The sequence below is a fragment of the Marmota monax genome, unplaced genomic scaffold (genome assembly GCF_021218885.2).
Source record: "Marmota monax isolate L192 unplaced genomic scaffold, Marmota_monax_Labrador192_F-V1.1 WCK01_AAM20220418_F8-fsc00021, whole genome shotgun sequence".
NCBI lineage: Eukaryota > Metazoa > Chordata > Mammalia > Rodentia > Sciuridae > Marmota > Marmota monax.
In genome coordinates, this window is record NW_026695228.1 from 7,689,744 (window position 1) to 7,716,836 (window position 27,093).

At 36.9% G+C, this 27,093-nt stretch overlaps 1 protein-coding gene across 40 annotated transcripts in view; it reads right to left on the reverse strand.

Moving 5' to 3' along the window:
* Positions 1-27,093, reverse strand: part of Clasp2 (cytoplasmic linker associated protein 2) — a 201,755-nt gene that overhangs the window by 131,333 nt on the left and 43,329 nt on the right. For 39 of the 40 annotated variants that reach the window (XM_058576652.1, XM_058576658.1, XM_058576640.1 and 36 more), the window contains exon 7: positions 24,613-24,683. In XM_058576652.1, the coding sequence (XP_058432635.1) occupies positions 24,613-24,683 (71 nt within the window). Of the gene's footprint in view, positions 1-21,113; positions 21,902-24,612; positions 24,684-27,093 lie in introns of those variants that run through there. The other variant, XM_058576670.1, reaches the window with a different exon arrangement.

Sequence of the window (27,093 nt, forward strand, 5' to 3'; positions counted from 1 at the left end):
GAATGGAGACAAAATATAAAAATAAAATGGTAAGTATAAAACCATATACACCAATAATTACCTTAAATGTAAATGAAGTAAATAGTAGAAGTAAAAGATCAAAACTGAATATCTTAAAAATAGATGGCTTCATTGAAATATTTCAGAGTTACATAAAGGTTAAAAGTAAAATGATAAAGGTAGATATTGGTAAACACCAACCAAAAAAAAAAAAAAAAAAAAAAAGCTGGTTTCAAACAAAGCAGGCTTAAAAAGCATTACCAGAGAAATACAGACATTTAGTAATGGTAAAGGAGTCAACTGGACAGAAAGAAGGAACTTTAAATATTTGTGTAACCACTAATACAACTTCATATATATTAAAAGGAAAAACAAGGTCTAGGGATGTAGCTCAATGGCAAAGCATTTGCCTAGCATGCATAAAGCCCTGGGTTTGATCCTCAGGATCACAATCAAACCAATCACTAAATCAATCAGTCAGTCAGTGGAAAATCTACAAGCATGAAAACAAGTTTTGCCCACTGCCAATAAGGTTATATATTCTTTTAACCACAAATCAATGGAATTCATAAAACTCATTCATCATCATAAGACTTCAAATTAAAAAGTTTGTTTTATAATTTATCTAGAAGCCATAAATATTCTGGGTTTCATTTTTTCCCCTAAACTATAATAAAATAGCAGAACAAATCCCAATTATTTTCTTTATAGCAGAAATTACTTCCCAATAAAGTCATAAAGCTGATTTTTGGAAGTTTCTTCTTCTTCTTCTTCTTCTTTTTTTTTTTTTTTTTTGTGGGGTGAGGGAAGTACCAGGAATTGAGCTCAGGGGCACTCAACCCCTGAGCCACATCCCCAGACCTATTTTGTATTTTATTTAAAGACAGGGTCTCACTGAGTTGCTTAGCGCCTTGCTTTTGCTGAGGCTGGCTTTGAACTGGAGGTCCTCCTATCTTAGCCTCCAGAGCCTCTGGAATTTTCTTGTTTATGCAGTAACCCCATTACCTATAACAAACCATGGATAATTGTCACAATCAACTCTTTTTCCTGATTCTCACCTTTGTCTCCAAGAGTTTTTTTCTGGCACAGCATTCTGATTTGAACAAAGTCATATCATATTGCGCTCAAAATTCTCTGATGACTCCATTAAAAGACCTATCAGGACTCTAAAATCTTAGATATCACATAAGTCTCTCCAACCTCATCACCTACTTTCTCTCTCCAACCTCATCTCCTATTTGCTCCCTCCCATTCAACCCTACTAGTTTCTTTGCTGGTACCCACATCAGGTCAGGGCCTTTTGGCTTGTTTCTTCTGCTTAGAATGCTCTTTCTATATATCCCTGTTTCCCAATCCACACTATTCACTCACCATATTCATGTCTTTATTCATCTGTCACCTTCCAACACCTTGATACTCTGATCTACCTCTGCTTCTCTGCTTCATTTAGTTTACCCAGCATTTACTATCTACATATTTCATTAATTTTATTTGCATTTTTTTCCCCACTAAAATATATAATCTAAGAGGGTGGGATCATTTGTGTATTTTGCCTAGTGCTATATCTTCCCTACGTGGAATAATGCCTAGAACAGCACATCACACTGGATAAGATACATAACTTTAAGAACCTTAAAAGCAATAATTGGGGCTGGGGTTGTGGCTCAGCGGTACACAGTGCTTGCCTGGTATGTGTGAGGCACTGAGTTCAATTCTCAGAACTGCATGTAAATAAATAAATAAAAATAAAGGCCCATTGACAATGCAAAAACAAAAGTTAAAAGCAACTATGTTTGATAAGATAGTTAAGAAATACAAGGATAAACCTAGTACATTAAAACTTCTATTTTGAAGGCTATGTGGGGAAAAGGGAACAGAAATCAAAACCCACATAAGATGCAGAGTCAAAAGCTGGTACACCACATGACTCTACTCTCAAAGTTAAAGTGAAACATAAGAAAGCCTTTATTTTCCTATAGTCTTCTTTTCAAACTTCTCTCAAAAGAGAGCAGCAGGGAAATGAATAAAAAACAAATGCTTGGGCAATCCAGACACTCAAGTTCTTGAACTCTTGAGCTCAGACTGGTATTATTTCCAAGCAAGAGTCAAAGCAAAAGCAAAATTTCCACAAAAGAGGGTTTCTGGTCTCAAATTATTACCACAAGTTTCTATAGGTCACCAGGCACAAAGGAAATATGACACAATGAACATTTAGAAGGAAACAGATATTAGGAATAGACCTATATAAAATCTTAAGTGTCTGTTATCAAACTCAGACTAACAAAATACCTAGACTTGCTTACTGGGAAAATTTTAATATAATTTGGAGGATCAGAAAACTAAAAAGTGACAGATTTTTTAAAAATCAAATAGAACTTCTAAAAATGAAAATATAGTAAATGAAACTTAAATTTATCTGGGAAGGCATAACAGCTGATTAGATATAGCTTAAGGAATCATTAATAAATAGGAAGATAAATCGGAAGATACCATCTAGGGTATATATTAGTAGATGCTCTACTAGCTACTGAAGGATCACACAACAAAAGCAAACTGTAAATTATGACTCCCTTGATGACTTGCATTCTTATTACAATGTTTCAAAAAAAGAATACTATGGTTCAGTGCAAAAGTAGAACAAGTTAAGCACACTTTAGGGCTAGGATTGTGGCTCAGTGGTAGAAAGCTGGCATAGAACATATGAGGCACTGCACTTAATCCTCAGCACCACATAAAAATAAATAAATAAAGGTATTATGTTAATCTATAACTAAAAATTAAAAAAAGATAAGCACATTAAAAGCATAAGCACATTTCTAAGGATAGAAACTAATAAAGTGAATAGGCTGGGGTGCTATTTACATGATAAAGATGGAAAAGGAGGAGATAAGATGGAGAATGAGAGAAATGGACAGAGATGGAGAAGGAATATGAGGAGGAGCAGATGACAGAAACAGAAGAAGCAGAAATGGAGGAGGTACAAGAGATAGAAAAAGAGAATGAGTACATGGAGGAAAAAATGGAGAATAGGAACTGAAGGGAAAGGGGAGGCTAAGGAAGAATAGTAGAAGAATACCTCTTCTGGATCCTTGAGTACGGTTTCCCAAACTTTGAATTAATTTTTTGTAACCTAGTAAAAAGCTCTTTAGGGCTGGGATTGTGACTCAGCAGAAGAGTGCTTGCCTCGCACATGTGAGGCGATGGGTTCAATCCTCAGCACCACATAAAAATAAAAAATAAAATAAAGGTATTGTGTCCATCTACAACTAAAAAATTTTTTAAGGGGCTGGGATTGTGGCTCAGCGGTAGAGAGCTTGCCAAGCACGGGAGGGACCCCGCCTAGCACAGGCGGAACCTGGTTCGATCCTCAGCACCACATAAAAATAAAGACATTGTGTTGTGTCCATCTATACATTAAAAAAAAAAAATCAAAAGAAGCTCTTTATAAGTTTTTATTATATTTAGAAGCATTAATAAAATAGGTATACTTCTATTTTGTACTTTATTATTCAGATAAGAGAGAGAAACAAAGAATGGGGAGTAAGATGGAGTACAGCAATAAGTTTTCTTAAAAAATCTTAAGTAATACCTATCAAATCTAGATAATGAATTTATGGAAATATTTTCCATAATTCTTTGGTATGTTTAAAATATCTTATAATGAAATAATTTTTAAAGTTTTTTTTTTTTCTTTAAAGATCACAATAATGGGGCTGGGGTTGTGGCTCAGTGGTAGAGGGCTTGCCTAGCATGTGTGAGGCACTGGGTTTGATCCTCAGCACCACATAAAATAAATGAAGGTCCACTGACAACTAAAATTATTTTTTAAAAAGATCACAATAAACTCCTTGAAGTATCAATAAGATGGAAGGGGAGGAGAAAAGAGGGAAGTGGGGAGGACACTGAGCCAACAGGTAAGAAGAATTCATAGAGAAATGAATAGTTTAGTGGGTGTCGGGTCTGGAGAAGTAAGCTGACACAGGATCTTTTGGGCCCTAAATGCCAAGTGAAGGAAGTGGAAGAGATGCAAACAGAGGAGGAAGACATGTAAATGCAGGAAAAAGAAAGAGGGAAAGAGATGGAAACAGTGGAGGATACTGGAAGACTTAGAAAGCAGTAGGAGAAAGGAGAAGGGGAGTGACAGGGAGAAAAAAAGACAAAGAAAAAAAGATCAGGCTTTGCCTTTTGTCACCTTCAAATAACACTTGGAAACCATTCCACTGTCCCATGTATGCATGCTTAAGGTAAAAAGTAATGAAAATCCATTTTTCTTTTGTCTTTTAAACTCAGTTGGTAGCAAAAATCTGAACTGGGCTGGGGCTAGGGCTCAGCGGTAGCACACTTGCCTGGCATGTGTGAGGCACTGGGTTCGATTCTCAGCATCACATATAAATAAATAAAATAAAGGTCTATCAACAACTAAAAAAATACTTAAGAAGTGGAAGATGGCGGCGAGGGGAGTGCATTGCCCCCGTGTGCTGCTTCACTGTGTGGGAGTATGACAAGTCAGGACGGCTAAAGGCTATCTTGTTAGGAATTTCCAGCAATAGTGGGGTGCTCCGGAACCTGGAGGAAGGATTTCCATCACATGAGGATCGGCTACGGGGACTCAAACGCAAGAGGTCTGTCGCACGGAGGGTAACAATGCTTATTCAGCAAATCGCCCCATGGCTAGAGTCTGCAGCGCTCGCTGGGAAACGAGGAGATAGCGACACAGGGATACAGCGCTGCAGTTTCTGCCAGCCGTGCAAACACCGTACTCAGGGCTGAATTCTGGGTTCGAGACGGGGGAAGGAAGCGGTCCATCTCGGTTCTCCACACCGGTCAGACCACAGAGGAGGCCAGCAGCCACCATGTTGGAAAGCTGACGTCACCATCCCAGTTTTCGACTGACTGCAGCTCATTCAGCCATAGAACAGGTAATTTCAGGCTGCCATTCGCCTGCGGCTTGCAGACAGATTGCTAGGGTTCAGTGCCTGGGTGCTTCTTAGAACCTGATCTTATCGGAGCGAACACCGAGTGCGGGGCGGCCGAGTTCCGGCTCCCGGAACCGCCCTGGCCCAGGGCTGGGGAGCCTGCGGAGGCTGCTTCTTGGACCCTGCTCCTATCAGAGCATACACCAAGCACTAAGCGGCCGAATTCCGGCTCCCGGAACTGAGCCCGCGGGGACTGCTTCTTAGAGCCTACTCTTATCGGAGCTTACACCGAGCACGGAGCGGCCGAGTTCCGGCTCCCGGAACTGCCCTGGCCCAGGGCTAGGAGCCCACGGAAACTGCTTCTCGGTCCGGGTCCTGCTGAGGGCCGGTCAGGACTCACCCGTTGCTTTGGTTGCCCGGCAAGGGGAACAAAATGCTGCCATTCGCATAGGATACCAACATGGCAGAGATCTGATGCCATCAGAAAGCGGCGGAGGAGAGAACTTCATCAATACCAGCGGCGACAGAAACAGTTGGTCTCCTGGTAGCGGGGATGAGGCACAGACACCCGAGTCTCCTCAATTTGTCCTCGAGCCAGAGGGGAGGAGCCGGGCCGCCGCCAGCGCCCGGAGCAGACTCAGCGGCTCACCAGCGTGGTGACCGAGTGACCCCAATTGGAGAGGGGGCGGAGCGGAGCCGCCACCCGCACCCGCAAGGTGGGCAGACCTGCGACCCAGTGGTACATGGGCGTGGTAGGAGGGGAAGGGCAGAACCGCTGCCCGCGCTTGCAAGGTAAACAGACCTGTGACACACTGGCGGGTCAGGCCCAGTGGCCTGCCAGTGTGGTACACACGTCACCCCAACTGGAGTAGGGGCAGAGCAGATCCTTCTCCCACGCCCGGATCAGGCCCTGCCCGTGTGGTGGCCACGTGACCCCAATTGGAGTGGGGGCGGATCGGAACCGCCACCCGTGCCTGCAGGGTGAGCAGACCTGTGACCAACCTGCAGATCAGGCCCAGGGGTCCGCAAGCGTGGTAGGAGGGGCAGGGCAGATCTGACGCCCGCGCCTCCAAGGCAGACCTGCGACAGACTGGCGGATCAGGCCCAGGAGCCTGCCGGCGTGGTACACACACCACCCTAATTGGAGTAGGGGCAGAGCAGAGTCGCCGCCCGTGCCAGGAACAGGCCCAGCGACCTGCAGGCGGGGTAGTCACGACACCCCAATTGGAGTAGGGGCAGAGCAGAGCCGCCACCCGTGCCCGAAAGGTGGGCAGATCTGCGACCGACCAGCGGGACAGGCCCAGTGGCCTGCCGGTATGACAGACACATCACCCCATTTGAAGTAGGGGCAGAGCAGAGCCGCCGCCCGCGCCTGCAGGGTAGGCAAACCTGCAACCGACCGGCGGATCAGTCCCGGTGGCCTGCCGGCGTGGTACACTTGTCACCCCAATTGGAGTAGGGGCAGAACAGAGCCGCCGCCAGCGCCCAGAACAGGCCCAGTGACCTGCCGGCGTGGTAGCCACGACACCCCAATTGGAATAAGAGAGCAGAGCCGCCGCCCGCGCCTGCAGGAAAGATACGCAAGCAGTATGAAAAGACAAGGAAAGAAAGGACCACAAGCAATGCAGGTCAATGCAACTTTAGAAGAGGTAACAGCTGCAGCAGATGGAATGTCAGATAAAGAATTCAGGATATACATGCTTCAGATGATCTGGAGTATCAAGGAAGACATTAGACAGCAAAATCAGACAATGAAAGATCACTTCGACAATGAATTACGCAAACAAATCCAGGAAGCAAAGGATCAACAATACAGGGAGATAGAGGTTATAAAAAAACAAACAAACACAAATCCTAGAAATGCAGGAAGCAATAAACCAACTTAAAAACTCAATGGAGAATACTACCAGCAGAGTAGAACACTTAGAAGATAGAACATCAGACAATGAAGACAAAGTATTTCAACTGGAAAAGAACATAGACAGCTCAGCAAGACTGTTAAGAAACCATGAGCAGAACATCCAAGAAACATGGGATAACATTAAGAGACCAAACTTAAGAGTCATTGGGATACAGGAAGGTACAGAGCTCCAAACCAAAGGAATGAGCAATCTATTCAATGAAATAATACGAGAAAACTTCCCAGACTTGAAGAATGAGACAGAATCCCAAATCCTAGAAGCCTACAGGACGCCGAATGTGCAAAATCATAAGAGATCCACACCTAGACACATTATAATGAAGACGCCCAACATACAGAATAAGGAGAGAATTTTAAAAGCTACAAGAGAAAGGAAGCAGATTACATTTAGGGGTAAGCCAATCAGGATAACAGCTGATCTTTCAACACAGACTCTGAAAGCTAGAAGATCCTGGAATAACATATTTCAAACACTGAAAGAAAATGGGTACCAACCAAGAATTGTATATCCAGCGAAATTAAGCTTCAGGATGGAAGATGAAATTAAAACCTTCCACGATAAACAAAAGTTTAAAGAATTCGCAGCTAGAAAACCATCTCTTCAAAACATCCTCGCCAAAACATTACAGGAAGAGGAAATGGAAAATAACAATGAAAACCAACAGTGGGAGGTAGGACAGTAAAGGGGGGGAAAATAATCAAAGAGGAAAACAAACCATGTTTAGTAACAGAAATAAACAAATATGGCTGGAAGAACAACCCATATCTCAATAATAACCCTAAATGTTAATGGCTTAAACTCACCAATTAAGAGACACAGGCTAGTAGAATGGATCACAAAACAAGACCCAACAATATGCTGCCTACAGGAGACCCATTTGATAGGAAAAGACATACATAGGCTGAAGGTGAAAGGTTGGGAAAAATCATATCACTCATATGGACTTCGGAAACAAGCAGGAGTGTCCATACTCATATCAAATAAAATAGATTTCAAGCCAAAGTTAATCAAAAGGGATGAAGAGGGTCTTTACATACTGCTTAAGGGAACCATACACCAACAAGACATAACAATCATAAATATTTATGCCCCAAACAATGGTGCAGCTATGTTCGTCAAACAAACTCTTCTCAAGTTCAAGAGTCTAATAGACCACCACACCATAATCATGGGAGACTTCAACACACCTCTCTCGCCACTGGACAGATCTTCCAAACAAAAGTTGAATAAGGAAACTATAGAACTCAATAACACAATTAATAACCTAGACTTAATTGACATATATAGAGTATACCACCCAACATCAAGCAGTTACACTTTTTTCTCAGCAGCACATGGATCCTTCTCAAAAATAGATCATATATTATGTCACAGGGCAACTCTTAGACAATATAAAGGAGTAGAGATAATACCATGCATCTTATCTGATCATAATGGAATGAAACTGAAAATCAACGATAAAAGAAGGAAGGAAAAAGCATACATCACTTGGAGAATGAACAATAGGTTACTGAATGATCAATGGGTTATAGAAGACATCAAGGAGGAAATTAAAAAATTCTTAGAGATAAATGAAAACACAGACACAACATATCGGAATCTATGGGACACATTGAAAGCAGTTCTAAGAGGAAAATTCATTGCTTGGAGTTCATTCCTTTAAAAAAGAAAAAACCAACAAATAAATGATCTCATACTTCATCTCAAAATCCTTGAAAAAGAAGAGCAAAACAACAGCAAAAGAAGTAGAAGGCAAGAAATAATTAAAATCAGAGCTGAAATTAATGAAATCGAAACAAAAGAAACAATTGAAAAAATTGACAAAACTAAAAGTTGGTTCTTTGAAAAAATAAACAAAATCGACAGACCCTTAGCCATGCTAGCGAAGAGAAGAAGAGAGAGAACTCAAATTACTAACATACGGGATGAAAAAGGCAATATCACAACAGACACTTCAGAAATACAGAGATGATCAAAAACTACTTTGAATCCTTATACTCCAATAAATTAGAAGATAGTGAAGGCATAGATAAATTTCTTAAGTCATATGATCTGCCCAGATTGAGTCAGGAGGATATAGACAACCTAAACAGACCAATATCAATTGAGGAAATAGAAGAAACCATAAAAAGACTACCAACTAAGAAAAGCCCAGGACCGGATGGGTATACAGCAGAATTTTACAAAACCTTTAAAGAAGAACTAATACCAATACTTTTCAAGCTACTTCAGGAAATAGAAAAAGAGGGAGAACTTCCAAATTCATTCTATGAGGCCAACATCACCCTGATACCTAAACCAGACAAAGACACTTCAAAGAAAGAAAACTACAGACCAATATCTCTAATGAACCTAGATGCAAAAATCCTCAATAAAATTCTGGCGAATCGGATACAAAAACATATCAAAAAAATTGTGCACCATGATCAAGTAGGATTCATCCCTGGGATGCAAGGCTGGTTCAATATACGGAAATCAATAAATGTTATTCACCACATCAATAGACTTAAAAATAAGAACCATATGATCATCTCGATAGATGCGGAAAAAGCATTCGACAAAGTACAGCATCCCTTTATGTTCAAAACTCTAGAAAAACTAGGGATAACAGGAACATACCTCAATATTGTAAAAGCAATCTATGCTAAGCCTCAGGCTAGCATCATTCTGAATGGAGAAAAACTGAAGGCATTCCCTCTAAAATCTGGAACAAGACAGGGATGCCCTCTCTCTCCACTTCTGTTCAACATAGTTCTCGAAACACTGGCCAGAGCAATTAGACAGATGAAAGAAATTAAAGGCATAAAAATAGGAAAAGAAGAACTTAAATTATCACTATTTGCAAATGATATGATTCTATACCTAGCAGACCCAAAAGGCTCTACAAAGAAACTATTAGAGCTAATAAATGAATTCAGCAAAGTGGCAAGATATAAAATCAACACACATAAATCAAAGGCATTCCTGTATATCAGCGACAAATCCTCTGAAATGGAAATGAGGACAACCACTCCATTCAAAATATCTTCAAAAAAAATAAAATACTTGGGAATCAACCTAACAAAAGAGGTGAAAGACTTATACAATGAAAACTACAGAACCCTAAAGACAGAAATAGAAGAAGATCTTAGAAGATGGAAAAATATACCCTGTTCATGGATAGGCAGAACTAACATCATCAAAATGGCGATATTACCAAAAGTTCTCTATAGGTTTAATGCAATGCCAATCAAAATCCCAACGGCATTTCTTGTAGAAATAGAGAAAGCAATCATGAAATTCATATGGAAAAATAAAAGACCCAGAATAGCAAAAACAATGCTAAGCAGGAAGTGTGAATCAGGTGGTATAGCGATACCAGACTTCAATCTATACTACAGAGCAATAGTAACAAAAACAGCATGGTACTGGTACCAAAACAGGCGGGTGGACCAATGGTACAGAATAGAGGACACAGAAACCAATCCACAAAACTACAACTATCTTATATTTGATAAAGGGGCTAAAAGCATGCAATGGAGGAAGGATAGCATCTTCAACAAATGGTGCTGGGAAAACTGGAAATCCATATGCAACAAAATGAAACTGAATCCCTTTCTCTCGCCACGCACAAAAGTGAATTCAAAATGGATCAAGGAGCTTGATATCAAATCAGAGACACGCCGTCTGATAGAAGAAAAAGTTGGCTACGATCTACAGTCGGTGGGGTCGGGCTCCAAATTCCTCAATAGGACACCCATAGCACAAAAGTTAATAACTAGAATCAACAAATGGGACTTACTCAAACTAAAAAGTTTTTTCTCAGCAAAAGAAACAATAAGAGAGGTAAATAGGGAGCCTACACCCTGGGAACAAATCTTTACTCCTCACACTTCAGATAGAGCCCTAATATCCAGAGTATACAAAGAACTCAAAAAATTAGACAATAAGAAAACAAACAACCCAATCAACAAATGGGCCAAGGACCTGAACAGACACTTCTCAGAGGAGGACATACAGTCAATCAACAAGTACATGAAAAAATGCTCAACATCTCTAGCTGTCAGAGAAATGCAAATCAAAACCACCCTAAGATACCATCTCACTCCAGTAAGATTGGCAGCCATTAGGAAGTCAAACAACAACAAGTGCTGGCGAGGATGTGGGGAAAAGGGTACACTTGTACATTGCTGGTGGGACTGCAGATTGGTGCAGCCAATTTGGAAAGCAGTATGGAGATTTGTTGGAAAGCTGGGAATGGAGCCACCATTTGACCCAGCTATTCCCCTTCTCGGTCTATTCCCTAAAGACCTAAAAAGAGCATGCTACAGGGACACTGCTACATTGATGTTCATAGCAGCACAATTCACAATAGCAAGACTGTGGAACCAACCTAGATGCCCTTCAATAGACGAATGGATAAAAAAAATGTGGCATTTATACACAATGGAGTATTACTCTGCATTAAAAAATGACAAAATCATAGAATTTGCAGGGAAATGGATGGCATTAGAGCAGATTATGCTAAGTGAAGCTAGCCAATCCCTAAAAAACAAATGCCAAATGTCTTCTTTGATATAAGGAGAGTAACTAAGATCAGAGTAGGGACGAAGAGCAGGAGAAGATTAACATTTAACAGGGATGAGAGGTGGGAGGGAAAGGGAGAGAGAAGGGAAATTGCATGGAAATGGAAGGAGACCCTCAGGGTTATACAGTGGAGGGGGTAGAGAGAGAGGAGGGGAGGGGAGGGGAGAGGTGGGGAGGGGGCAGGGTGGAGGATGGGAAAGGCAGCGGAGCACAACAGACACTAGTATGGCAATATGTAAATCAATGGATGTGTAACTGAGGTGATTCTGCAATCTGTGTATGGGGTGAAGGTGGGAGTTCATAACCCACTTGAATCAAAGTGTGGAATATGATATGTCAAGAAATTTGTAATGTTTTGAACAACCAACAATAAAAAATTAAAATAAAAAAAAATACTTAAAAAAAAAAATTTGAACTGACCTAACTCGGTTTATGGCAAATCATAATATGAAATAGCATGGGGCTATTTGTTGTCTACTTATTTTAATCTGCACATATTTAACTGCAAAAATATTAACATACTTATTAATTATAGGTTGGTGTCGCAAGCGCAGTAGGAGTTGTTACATAGTATATGGAATATGACCATATTACTTTTCTATAATCAGAAATATTCTGGATTCTAAAACACAATTGGTCCCTAAGGTTTCAGGCAAGAATGTGTGAATTCAGATTATTTTAATTAAGTTCTATCACTTTTTTTCTCTTTTTTCTCACTAAAGGAAAGCCATACAGTCAAATGACTTTTTAAATTTTCCACTTCAGTTTTAGAGGTACATACACTAAAAAACCCTAAACTTCTGCTTTTAAGACTCATTCAACAGATGAAAAAAGTTCCATCTTACATGGCAACAAAAAAACAAGCCAAAACTTCACATCTCATCTGTATGGATTTCATTTTGTATGCATTTTCTTCAGTGAAACAACTAGTTAAGAACCACACTCAATACTGTGGATTTTTAGTCACAAAATACATTCCATTTCATATTAACTAGTTTCTTACAATGAAGTTCCTCTTTTCTCTTGAAACTGTATCCTTCCTTATTCTAATTAAAACAATGAGCAACAGGACTATGGATTTCTGAGCTGTTTTACACATTTTTTTTTTTAAATCCAGCAATGACCATGTTCATATGTAACAGCTAATTCCTGAGAATAGGAAACAATAATTTCTACAAACTACTGTACTACTGATTATCAGATAATCAAATTTTAATTATTTACACTCCCTATCCCAAGCTTTTACAACAGGTAACTTCCATTGGGTTTCCTCTCACTTCATAGGCAACTGTAGCTCAGTCTCTTCTGTCAGCTCTTTCTCCTTTACCCAACTACTACAAGTTGAACATCCTCCTCTCCAGACTACACCTTTTCTCAGTAGTCTCTCATCCATTCTCTACAGTTTTAAATATCATCTAAAGGCTGACAACTCTCAACTGTTCATCTCCAGCCTAGTTCAGATCTATATATTCAACTGCCTTTGATGTCTCACCTATGGGAATCTTGAAGACATCTCTAACTTAACATAGGTAACAACACTAACACCACCTTCAAACCTATCCTTCCCTTAAATCTTCCCTCATCCCAATGATAAATAAAACCATGTATCTCAGCTGTTCAAATTTACAATGTAAGAACTGACTGCATCTTAATTTTTCTTCTGTCCTATACAGATAATTTTTATTTTACCAACAATTTTTATGTAATAACTCTAAGTTATATCTTTTTGTTGTTGTTTGTGGTGCTGAGGATTGAACCCAGGGCCTTGTGCATGGAAAGGCAAGCATTCTACCAACTGAGCTATATCTGCAGCCCTTTCAGTTATATCTTTAAAACTTTTTTTCGTTGTAGATGGACACAATACCTTGAATCTTATTTATTTTTTCTGTGTTGCTGAGGATCTAATCCAGTGCCTCACACATGCCAGGCAAATGCTCTACCACTGAGCTACAATCCCAGCCCCCAAGTTATATTGTAAATGCACTTATTTCTCTTTACCTCTGCTGCAACTCATAATGTACAACCAGACCAGTACTATCTCTGCCTACATTACCACAACCACCTCTTAACTGGCTTCCTTGCTTCATTCTCAACCTCCTTCCAAATCACAAAGTAGACAATGCAATCTTCTAAAAAAAAAAAAAAAAAAAAAAAAAAAGCAATCTGGATCAATGGCTGCTAAAACAAACCATAAATTGAAAGACTGAGGGGGAACTTTATAAAGGATAAATTAGGCTGATAACTAAATCCATTGTTCAATATTAACATTACAAAGAAAGACAATTAAGACTTTGTATACCTCTGAAAAATATCCATACTATAACACAAAATACCACCTATGAAAAATTTGTATCAACAAAATACAACTTCAAAATCAGAACTGATTTGATCAAATCATTAGAATTTTCACGGGTTGGGGTTGAAGCTCAGTGGTAGAGCACTTGCCTAGCATGTGTGAGGCACTGGGTTCAATCCTCAGCACCACATAAAAATAAATAAAATAAAGGTATTTTGTATGTATGTATATATATATATATATATATATATATATATATATATAAAAGAATTTTCAGTTTTCAGGAAATATAGAGGATATATAACATTTTTTAAAGGGTGAAAAGCAGCATGGTGATGCAATCAACAAAATCTAGTGCATGAAAAAAATTTATCTAACAGATATTTTTCTCTTCAACAAATAAAAGGCAAGAGTAGAAAAAAGAGAGATAAATGCTTTGGATGAACAGATCCTTAATAGATACATCAACCAACTATAATAGTGAGCCCTGTTGGAGTCCCAGTGTGAACAAATTATTAAAAGATATTCATGAAAGTGAAAAACGAACACCAACTATTTGATCCTAAGGGGTTTTATAGATGTGATAAAGATATTGTGATTGTATTTTTAAAAGATACTTTCATTTTATACATGTAAATGAGTACATATGCACAAGTATACACATGTACAAACCTCAGTCCAGCAAGACAATGGAGCTGGGGTAAAGATGGAATAAGAATACAGACAGATAAAGATTGGTTATGTAGTGATGATTTCGTCAAGTTGAATGACAAGTGGTAATAAATGCTCATTACAATATTATCTGTTCCAGGGTATGTTTGAAATTTTTTGGTAATAATAATAATTTGTACTACTTTGCTCCCTGCTTAAAACCCTACAATGGAACCCCAATAATATAACAACATCATAAGAGTTAAGAAAGTGAGATGGGGCCAGAGATATGTGAAAACAGAACCTAAAAGATGGCAATAAAATCTCAAAAGATGCAAATTTTTAAAAAATTAAAGGCTACTAAGAAATAGCACATCAAGGGCTGGGATTGTGACTCAGTGGCAGAGCATTTGCCTAGCATGTGTGAGGCACTGGGTTCGATTCTCAGCACCACCAATAAATAAAATAATGGTCCATCAACAACTAAAAAAACAAAGACAAAGAAAAAAAAGAAAAGAAATAACACATTAAAGCTACAATTTATAATTCCAAGAAACTGCCTGATCTATCTTGCAGAATGATACAGAAGTCACCATTTTTAAGCCAGGAGTACAGAGATGAATACAAGGAGTAACTAAAAATCTATGAAAATGCTCTATTTGTCTAATAAGAATTGTAATGCATTCCACTGTCATGTATTTAAAAAACGAAAATCAATTAATTTTAAATTATCTATGAAAAGATTTCATTGTTAAGTTCTTCCCTGTCCCCAACGCAGGGAGCTCAATATACAAGTGTGCACATGCACACTGGTGTAAACATGTTTGTGTGCACACACATACATATCCATAATTTTGAAAAAATGAAACCACCAGAAATGGAAAGAGAAAGTCCTTAGAACCATTTAAACTTTTGTTTGCCAAAGTTAAAAGTTAACAGACGGTTTGGATGACAAAGTAAAGGATATCTCTCAGAATATGGATTAAAAGAGAAAGAGGAAGAAACTTGAGAGAGAAGACAAAGCATAAAAGTCACTGTGAATCAACCCCAGAAGTCAAATGTGTGACTAATACCTACTCTCTAAGAAGAGACTAAAGCTGGGGCTGGTTTTGTGGCTCAGTGGCAGACAGCTTGCCTGGCACGTGTGAGGTACTGGGTTTGATTCTCAGCACCACATAAAAAAAAATTAATTAATTAAAGGTATTGTGTCCATCTAAAACTGAAAGAAAAAAAAAGAGGAGACTGGGCTGGGGATGTGGCTCAAAGCGGTAACACGCTTGCCTGGCATGCGGGGGCGCTGGGTTGGATCCTCAGCACCACATACAAATAAAATAAAGATGTTGTGTCCACCAAAAGCTAAAAAACAAATAAATTAAAATTTAAAAAGAGGAGATTAAAGCTAATAAAGGAAGAAAATATATAAAAAAATGATAGGAGAAATTTTCCCAGAACTAAAGAAAATCATCAGCCATCAGAAATAAGAATCAAGTAGCAAAAATTTAAAATGTCAATTTAAATGAAAATAAAACTTTCAGTAGAATTATTAAAAATTGAAAATTCAAGTGCTTCAAAAGATAACAGTTAAATTTTAGCATTCATATGAAGACACTATTCTTAGCAATTATTTACAAAAAATAAAGTTGATTCCATACAAAGTTTAATATAGAGGCCAATAAATTTGACAAAGTCACTCAAAATATCTAGGTAGATATAACTGTCTAATTAAAAATATATTTGAGGGGCTGGGGCCAGATTAGCTCGGTGGCAGAGTGCATACCTAGCACGTGTGAGGGACCGGGTTCAATCCTTAGTGCTGCATAAAAGTAAACAATTTACAACAACAACAATATTTTTTTTCCCCAAAGCCAGGTGCGGTGGCGCACACCTGTAATCCCAGTGACTCAGGAGACTAAGACAGGAGGACTTCAAGTTGGAGGCCAGCCCTAGCAACTTAGCGAGACCCTGTTTCAAAATCAGAAATAAGAATAACTGGGAATACTGTTCCATGGTTAAGTACTTCTGGTACAAAAAAATACACACACACTCACATAGATAAAGATTTTTATCTTTAAAAAGACCTGCTTTAAAAATTCAAAACTTTCAACAGTTCAAAGCAGTAAACAGACAATCACAATTTACACTATCATCTAGTATTAATAAAATTAATCAATAGCATGCATGATAACAATTATATCAAACTGATTAATAAATGAGACTCATAATACGGTTTATTTAGAAACTTTATAAAATCTATTCACCTAAGGTACCTAAACCTTCAACACAGTTATAATATGATTATAACATCCGTTAAAATCATCAACTAACCCTAGGTACATGTATGATGACACGAATGGGTAACTCTACTTCATGTAAAACCAGAGAAATGAAAAATTATGCTACATTTGTGTACTATGAATTGAAATGCATTATGCTATCATGTACAACTAATTAGAACGAACAAACAAATAAATAAATAAATATTTAAATGGGAAAACAAAGGGAGAGAAAAAATCATCAACGGAAGTCAGGCACTCTGGTGGTATATAACTTTAATTCCAGCTACTAGGGAGGCTGAGGCAGGGGGATTACAAATTCAAGGCCAGCTGGGCAATTTAGCAAGACCCTGCCTCAAAAATAAAAAGGACTGGGGATATAGTTTAGTGGTAGAGCAACCCTGGATTCAATCCTCAGTATGATCAAGGAAAAAAAAAAAATCAACTGTACCACTCTACAAGTACAAAGAAAAGATATAAATACCTTCTTAGAGATTCAAGATCATTAGCAACATCAGATTTGAAGTATGATGCTACTGGTGCCCAATATTTTGTACCCAATGGGTAAATAAGACTGCCTCAAGAAGATTATTATTTATTTATTTAAAGGTACAGCATATGGGACTAGATGCCCTTAATACAGATCTAAATCATATGTTGGATGGTAAAGGCTTTCAATGGCTACGGCAGGAGGCTACTATAATGTAGATTTATTTTAGTCACTGACTATTTATTGCCCTATATTGCTACTAATGCCCAATCTTTTGCCTCTTGTAATTTACTTTTTCTCCTTATAGACTCTTTTTACCCCTATCATTGGTACTTTAAAAAGCAAACAACCCCGCCCCCCCCCCCCCCCCGAAAAAAAAAAAAAAAAGGTTTGAAAAGCCTTGAAGACTGGGCATGTGCTCTCAGTGGTAGAATGCTTACCTATTATGTGTGAGGCCCTAGGATCCTTCCTAGTACTACCAAAAAAAGAAGTTTGGCCTTTTATTTGTGTTTTCCTGTAATTTAAATTACCTAATCCTAATGTATTACAAAGAGTATATAAGAGAACAAAAGAAAGATCTATTCAGCATTAATTTCTTTGCTATGGTTCTATACCCTTTAAACCAAGTTTTATGTCAGTTTGCAGCAGTCCTGGAAGCCAGGGGATCCCACAAAAGGTTGGCCTCTAGAAAGCCATGTTTATTCCATAACTTGCATATATTTTAAAAGACTCATTTTTGGAATAATAGATTGTGTTGAAATGTTAAGTTTGGAAACAGTCTGTTTACAACAAAACCTTATTTCTTTCCAGCCATTCTGTAGCAGCAACAAAAGGCCAAATTCCTCTTTCATGCTTTTGAGGCAGATTGCTGGGCTCAGCATCACATAATAATCCTACAGGTTTTTAACTCTATCTGCTTTGACTGCCCAGAGCTATACACAATCAAGTAACTGTTTTGTTGTATACCCTTGAGTAAGGATGGAGACAACTAAACCGACAAGTGCCCAAAAGCTAATCAACAACTTTTCTAAGTGATAGAGATCATAAGTGCTTCATAAATATTTTTAACAAGAAAAAAACTGCTAATCAAATCTTTTACATAACCTTGGAGTTAAACCTATATGACATATTCAATAGATAACAGATCACAAACTGTAATACATAAAAAGCAGTTATAAATCACAAAAGAAGTCTAAGAACCAAAAAATTAAGGATACCAAAAGGGAATCTAAAGAAAAGAAATATAAATAAACATATGAAGACAACCACCTTATCAGAAAGCAGAGGTGATTTATAAAGGGTGAGATATTTTGCACAAATCACTTTGGCAAATTTTTAAAAGATTAATAAGAACTGAGAAGAATATAGGAATAATAGGCACTACTGATGGGAATTTTGACAAAACCTCTTTTGGAGCAAATGATTATAGTTAACACAAATTAAAATAAAAACTCTGACACAGATATGCCACTTTCAAGCTATTTTAAGATGTACACACATGTGTACGCATACAAATACATATGGTTTATACAGAACTGTTTACTTCAAAATCATCTACATGAATTATATATGGTAAATAATCAGAACTTCCATAAAAGATTAACTGATTATGATACACTATTACTATGGAGTACTATGCAACAGTTAAAACAAATGGGGAAGAGTAACACATGATGGCATTTAAAAAAATCTCCATGCCATACTGAGTTGACATGGGAAATGGTTAAAAAAAAAAAAAAAGGTATTCAGAATATCATGTTATTTAAACACAGTCAAAACAAAACCATTAATTTTGATACTTAATGTGCAAATTAAGGCACAATAAAAAGCTATGAAAAAGCTGGGTATGGTGGGCATGCCTGAAGCAGAAGGATCACAAGTTCAAGGCCAGTCTCAGCATCTTAGCAAGGTCCTAAGCAACTTAGGGACAACCTGACTCAAAATAAAAAGGGCTGAGGACTTGACTCAGTGGCTAAGCGCCCCTAGGTTCAATTCCCAGCCCCCCCCACACAAAAAAAAAAGCTATTAAAAAAAACACACTCCATAGAAATAAAGACTTTTATCTCTGCTTATACCCAGGCTTGGAGCTTGGAGGTGGTTCTGAGGGATTTTTGTTTTATCATCATTATTTGAATTTTAAAAAGGAGACGATATTTCATAATAAGTTCATAATTACAATCTAAAAATAAGAAGTCACAAAAGTTAAGAATAGTGTAATCTACTTGATACATATGTTCACATGATTCTGGTATGGTATATGTACATCACATGTGAGAGAAACTAATATACAGAGGAGTATATATCAAACTATTAAGAGCTATAAACCCCATGGCCTATCTCTATCCATACATATTTACTGTTTTGATTTTTAAATATTTATATAAATATACTAACAAAAGTATTTCTATTTCAAAGAAGAAAATTATTTGAAAGGTTACCCTCTAAGCTTTGTGATTGTTACTCTGATTTAAAAAAAAAAAAAATCAATACATTTCTAAACTGTCTGAATGTATTTATTTGTTATTTGAAAAGAGAAAAATTAAGATCTACATTACTACCCAATGAACCCAAAATGTTTAAGAAAATGAAATGTGGACCTGGTCCAAACCAAATACAACGTTTAAAGATGCCTGCAAATTAAGGTTTGCTTGTGTTTTTTTAAAGGGAAGAAATTTTGCAATATTCTTAAATATATAAGAACTTAATTTGATGTCTTTTGCCTGAAAAATCAGCAGTAAAATTACATTCTTATTTATTTCCATAAGGTCATATAAAAAGTTACATAAATTCTTGAAATAAATTTTTGGAATAAATCACAACAATGTGCAAAACCAAATTTACTATATTTCCATTTGAATATGCATAATAGTTTAAATGACAATACCATCATTTTGGCAAGTTTACATCCTAATGGGCATGGCTCCAAGTAGACAAACTCCTTAGATAAAAGAGGTCATAATATAGACCCAAGAAGGCTGAAATTGTTAAGAGTTAAAACATCCAAATACAAGCAAGTCCTCCTGAAGAGCCTAGTAAAAAACATGCAAAGCACTTTTTGAGAAACTTTATATTCACCTTTGCACATATCTCACATACTGGTGTGATCACAAAATATACCTTTAAGCATCTTAACAAAAGGTTTAACACTAGGGGAAATAGGCTCAAGGATTAAGTGTTATGAAGAACAATATCACATGCTCACTTGGGACTTTAGATTTTGTGTAGTTTGTTTTCTCTGTCTGGATCAACATATCTTCAGCAAGACTCAGTTTCCTAATCTGTGAAATGGAAATACCAAAATATTCTGCATACTTCCTGGATTTGTACCCGAATTAAAATATTTTAAGTAATGAAAGTCCTTTTGCAAACTATAAAGCACTATAGAAATATTGTTTTTATGACTATCCTTAACAAAATAAAATACTGAAAAAAATTTTAATCAAATTATATCCTGTAGAGAATTCTTAAAAGGCTATTTTCTAAAGAACTGTTTACTAGATACACTGACAAATCACAAGCATACTAATTAAAATAGTGTCCATGGCAAGCCATTTTGCTTCTTTAAATATTTGATTAGCACAGAATTCTACTTGCATCGAATACAACAGGAAAGATGCCAAGCTAGCTAATCAAACCTTCCTGCCAAAATCTGTCATTCTTCCAAAGGCCATGTTCTCCCTTCAAAAGCTTTTGCATACATTCCACGTTTCTTCCAATATCCCTTCATATCCAATACCAAAGACTGAAGGCTTGCTTAGATTGCAAGCTAAATTTGTCACCTTATGTTTGCAAGATCCCATACAGACACATCAAGTGAAAAAAGATACCAAATGACAAGCACACACATGCATAAATGTATACATGAGCGTACACACACATACACAAACACAGAAATGTCCTTCATTCTTTAGGGAGAAATACGTTTCTTAATAGCAAATGATCGGCACCTTAAAAGGAAGTGTATAACACAGCAAAAGAGGAAAAATAAATCTTACTCACCATCTCCCATAGCCATTCAGATGGTCCAGGGAGCTCTCTCAAACCAAGAGGTCAAACAGCACAGCAAATAAGTGTAGCTCAGTGCCTGCGCCACTGGGCTCGGCCTGCAGCCTGCAGACACCCGGAGCACTGTGTGACCCAGGCCGCGCTGCAGCTCTGCACCGCAATAGCCAACAGCTGCTACTCCACTTCAAAATAAAAGTCTGGGGTCTTGCTGAAAACCTTCGTTTATTTAGCAGAGCCTAGCAGGGCTTGATCAAGATTATTCTTTAACTGTACATATGCTGTTAGATACAGGTGGTGATGTTTCTCCTTGTACTGGCTGCCTGAAATTTAATCTAAGAAAAGCTCTGGGAGTCAGTAAATGCCATCCCACTAGGGGACTTTTAATGCAATCATCAAAACACAAGGCATGTGTTCAGCAATCATTTTCTGCTTCCCTAAAGATACCCATGTAATCAGTAGCAATCACATGATCGAATGGATTAACTGATTTGTGCCTTTTTAAAAAGGTTTTCATCCCTTTGTCATTACCTTTTAATATTTACAACAGAAGACTGCTAGAAGTACACAAACAGGAATAGCCCAGTTTCCATGATTAACTGCTTTCATTATGCAGGAAGCATTTCTGGCTGCCGTAAACAAATCACGTCAAAGGCAGCCCATCAAAGGCTGCTCTGTGTGGGGACAGCAGGGCCACAGGAAACAAAGCTTGCTTCTGGTAGAAACAGAACCTAGCCAGTGCGCAGCTGCAGGGACGCAGAGCACCCTCTATCCAAGCTGCACAACCATCAGGATGTTATCAAGCTCTAAGAAGGCCCTGGGGTTCATGGTCCCAGACAGATATGCTTTTAAATCAGCCTAAAAAAAGAGTTGCTTTGCTTTTCACCAAATGATCGGCACCTGTTTATTTTGTTTATAAAAATAAACAAAACGAAACTGGAAGTTACCTTATTGACTCATATAAACCAAGTATCAAGGTAATTTAAAAGCCTAAGGTCCATGATTTATATTATTAAGTCTTTAGAAGCAATTAATTCCCTTTCTAGCAACTATTTAAAACAGAGAAACTAGAAATACTTTACCATGATTACAAACCACACTGTGTTAGGTCCTATATACACACCAAACAAATCAGAATTATGCACAGCTATTTTCACAGTGAAAAAAAATACTTAGAGTCGCCAACACTGCTGATGATTACATCTTGGTTAGTATAGAATATTGTCTAGAAAGCTCCATGATGATAACAGACCCTGCCATAATCACAGGGACTCTCCAACTTTCAGTTTTTTCCTTCTTACTGGGGGAGTGTTGCCTCCTTTCAGCCACAATCTGATTATTTTTAATTCCAGGTCCTTCTAATTCTACTGCACTTTGGGACTCTGCCTAATTTAACTTTTGTAATATGAGAATTAAAGTCATGCTTGAAAAATCCTTAAGACAATAACAACTACAACAAAAAAGTACATTTATCACTATTTCCAAATTAAATGATATGTTCAAAGTTCTGATAAAATTTACTTAGTCTTCTTGAGTGTGTTAAACTAATGCTTTGGAAAATCAAATCAAAGAATTCAATCAGAACTTCAAAGTACAGATTTGGCAATTATGTTCGGTACAGAGGCAACCATCGCAAGGCAAACTACAGTTTTAATCTGCAGTTGTTTACCTGAGGATACCAACTCCATGATGTGGAAACAGCTGAAACCAGGCGAAATGTACTGCTGTGAAAAACATCTTAACTATATTCTTTACTCTAAAAATGTGCATTATAGACTAATTTTCACATACTTGCATAAAATACAAGTATATTTAGATCATAATCTCCAATATAATCTCTGATATATTGAATCCAAGAAAAAAAATGCCAGATACTAACTTCAAACCTCTCTGTTTATGGAGAGATAAGACAAAAAGAAATGAATCAAGGGGAAAAAAAATGCTTCCATTCCAAAGGTAACAGAAATAATTTCATTAAATATAAGAATGACAGTGCTTTTAAAATAAACCACATTCAAACAATGAATCCGGGGCTGGGGATGTGGCTCAAGTGGTAGCACGCTCGCCTGGCAAGCGGGCGGCCCAGGTTTGATCCTCAGCACCACATACAAACAAAGATGTTGTGTCCACCGAAAAATAAATAAATAAATATTTAAAAACAATGAATCCTTAAATTTTATAAGATATATTATACATTTTGCCTTAAAATTATAACTACAGTCTGGAATATACAAATGATGACATTATGAAAACACAAGTCTCCGTTCAAGGAATTCTAACAACTCTTTCTTTTCCTGCTTTTTCTGCATTTCTATAGACATGGATAGATATAACTGTTACAAAACTTAGGAGAAGAATTTAAATACCTATTCAGACCAGAAGTGAGAAATGGCTGGCAGTCAGGGTGAGAATTGGTAGCACTAAAGACAATTTGTATTTCTGAATTAAGTTTAAACTAGGATAGATACAATGTTTATAACACCAAATTCTCACTCCATTTGACTTTTTGCAACACAATGAAACAGTTTTGGTTTAACCTAGAGGAAAAAAAGAAAAACTACATTGTATTTTTAACTAGCTTTATTATTCCTTAACTATATACTCAAACAAAAAATTTTTTCTCCAATGTCATTTACATTACCAAGCTAACCACTCTCTCTAATATGAAGCTACTTTCCTAGGGGGTAAAAAATCATCTATATTATCTACGGAAACAGAACATATTCTTCACACACCTGGCTAATTAATATTTAATGATTTAAGTCAGGTAAGTGCTACCCAATAAAACTAAACACAATTTATTAACGTAACCACAAAATCAAATAAATGACAACTGATTTGTGGATGTGGATGCTAATTCCAAATCTCTCCAAAATTCCAACTTGGTCTCATTCCATTTAAGAAGCAAAAGATTATTATTCTATAGTGAAATTTTGAAGGATTCACTAGTATCATCACTGAGAGTCTACACACAGGTTTAAGAGAGTTTATCCACTATACAATTTCTAGTAAAAACAATGAAGTAAAACAATTACTCTGGGCATAAAAACATACTTCATTCATGTAACATGAAGGGCAAGAGGATTATAATACATCTTCAACCCACACACAACACAAAGGCAAAAGAATGGCATCATTGTACACTACAACAGCATTATTAAAATTTTACTTACTCTAAAAGCAGTCCAAGGGTAGATAATAATCAGCAAAATATAAACTTTTTTGTTACTGTACCTAGGTAATTTTTCTTTCTTTCTATTTTTTTAGTTGTCAATGGACCTTTATTTATTTTTATGTGGTGCTGAGAATCAAACCCCAGGGCAAGCGCTCTACCACTGAGCCACAACCCCAAACCCCCAAACCCCCAACCCCCCCCCCCCCCCGCACAGGTAATGTTTCACACTACAAAATCAACTCTTTGAATTCATAGTGTCTAAAACTTGGCTAAATAATCTTAGAACTGTTTGAAAGCTGGAATAACTTAAATTACTCTTACCTTTGCAGACACTCAATATCATACCACCCGAATTGTGCACTTCATCAAATTTGGCAAATATTCTTTCTAATCTGGGAATAAAGAATAAATAGTTTTTACACACGTGAATAGAAAGAATTTCCATCACCATCTCTCTTAGGAAGAAAACAATTCTAGGGATTCAGCTGGTTCACTATACAACTGCTGTCTATAAGTAACTCACTGAAAGAAGACACAAAACCTAACCACTCTTCGAGAAAAAGCCAAATGTAGGTAGGATTCTACATTCTTGCAGGTATATTTGTAAAAAGACAACTTCCCACAATGCAGTTTCATTGTAAAACTATTTTTCCAAACCCAGCAAAAATTTTCCAGTTGCAACCTTATAACAAATCTACTTAGTCACCCAAACATTTTTTTTTGTTAAAAAAAAAAAGGCAAACATAAAAACTTAAAACATTAGGAACTAAAGTAATGCTGATGAGACTGATAATCTGATGCTTTCCCTGTCAATCTATTTTCATACAACAACAATTCCACTGGTACTACTAATTTTATATTCAGGATAATTACTCTTTCTATACTACTGCTATCGCCTTTTTCAATCAAAAATGTTATTATTACAAACGTAATACTTATTATAAAAGGAATTTAGTAACTATAAATAGAAAAAAATACAACACACATTCCCACCATCCAGAGAACTTAACTGTAGCATTTCTGATGGTTTTATATTCACATATAAATTATCTTCAGAGTGATCATGCTGACAGTAATTTTTTTTAAGTTTGCTTTTTCTTCAGCTCTATAATGTATCATGCTATGGTTTATTATTAAATTCATGACTTATTGATTTGGGGAAGAGAGGAGACCATTGTCGTTAAATGCCAAATATTTTTCTCTGGCTTACTATTATATTTCGGTCACAAGTTTATCTCGTAAATCCTTATGTAAGCCTTAATCCACATCCTGTTATTTCTTATAAATCACAGATAGAAGTATTTTTAGAAATAAGCCATTAGCTAATTTCAGTAAGAAATAACAAAAATAATTTTTTCCAGTTGAAAATCCTTTAGAGATTATAACAGATTTCTAACATTTCATTATAACAGATTTCTAACCTCTTTTCCTATCCCCACTAATCAAAAAACACAACTATTTACATATCTGAAAGTATGTCAGTGGAAAGACACAGGTCCCTTCATGCTACAGAGTAGTAGCTTCCAGAGGGTTGAACAGATAGTAGGCAGGTTGCCAGGAAGAAAGATGTAGACATGAGAAAGAAAAGAACATTGAAATTGTAAGCTGACACCTCAGAATGAAATCCAGACAGACCAGGAACAAAAAGGAGAGAATTTAAGAGAGCTGTTTAACAAAAAAAGCAGAAGATATTAAGAAGCATGAGACTGGGCTGGGGTATAATTTAGTGGTACAGTGCTTGTTTAGCCTATGTGAGGCCATGGGTTCAAACACCAGTACTTCAAAAAGAAAAAAATATACAGTTCAGTTGTTCTTAATATATCCATAGTTATACAACTGTTCTCATAATCAGTTTTATAATATTTTCACACCTCCCAAAACAACCACACACCCATTAGCATCATTCCCCATTGACCCTCTTCTCTCCAGTCCTAGACAACCACTGATCTACTTCCTGCCTCTGCCTATGAGTTACTATAACTGGCCATTTAATACAAATGGAATTATAAAATATGCAGCCTTTTATGACTGTCTTCTTCCATGGCTCATGCATGTTGTAGCCATCCCTATTTAGGGCCAAGTAATATTCCATTGAATGAATATACTGTGTTTTGTTTATCTGCTCATCAGGACATATGTAGATGAAAGGTGTTTCCATTTTTTAGCCATTATGAATAATGCTGTTATAAACACCTATGTAAGCGTTTTAGTGAAGACACATTTTCCTATCTGTTCAGTATGTGGCTAGGAATAGAACTGCTGAGTCATGTGATAACTCTACATTTTACATTTGGAGGAATTATAAACTTTTCTAAAGTTGCTGTATCATTTTATATTCCTGTGAATGTTTCAATATACAGCCTCATCATTATTTTTTTTTTATTTTAGCTGCCCTAGGGGAATGTGAAGCAGTATCTCACTGCAGTTTGATCAGTATTCCCAGATAACTAAATTTTATTAAACATCTTTTTATGTTCTTATGGCCATATGTATAAGAAATCTATTTAAATACTATGTTCATTTTTAAAATTGGATTATCTGTCCCTTCTACTATTGAAGTGTGAAAGTCCTTTATGTATTCAAGATATAAGTTTCTTATATAATAGTTGACTTGCAAATTTCCCACTATATAGGTTTTCTTTTTCTTTCCTGATAGTGTCATCCAAAACCAGTTTTTTAACTGTGATGAAATTAAATTTATCTAATTTTTTTCTTTAATTGCATATGCTTTTGGTGTCGTGCTTTTTAAGAGTTTCATCATTTTAGCTACTTTTGGTTTTATGCTTCTTTCTGAGTTAATTT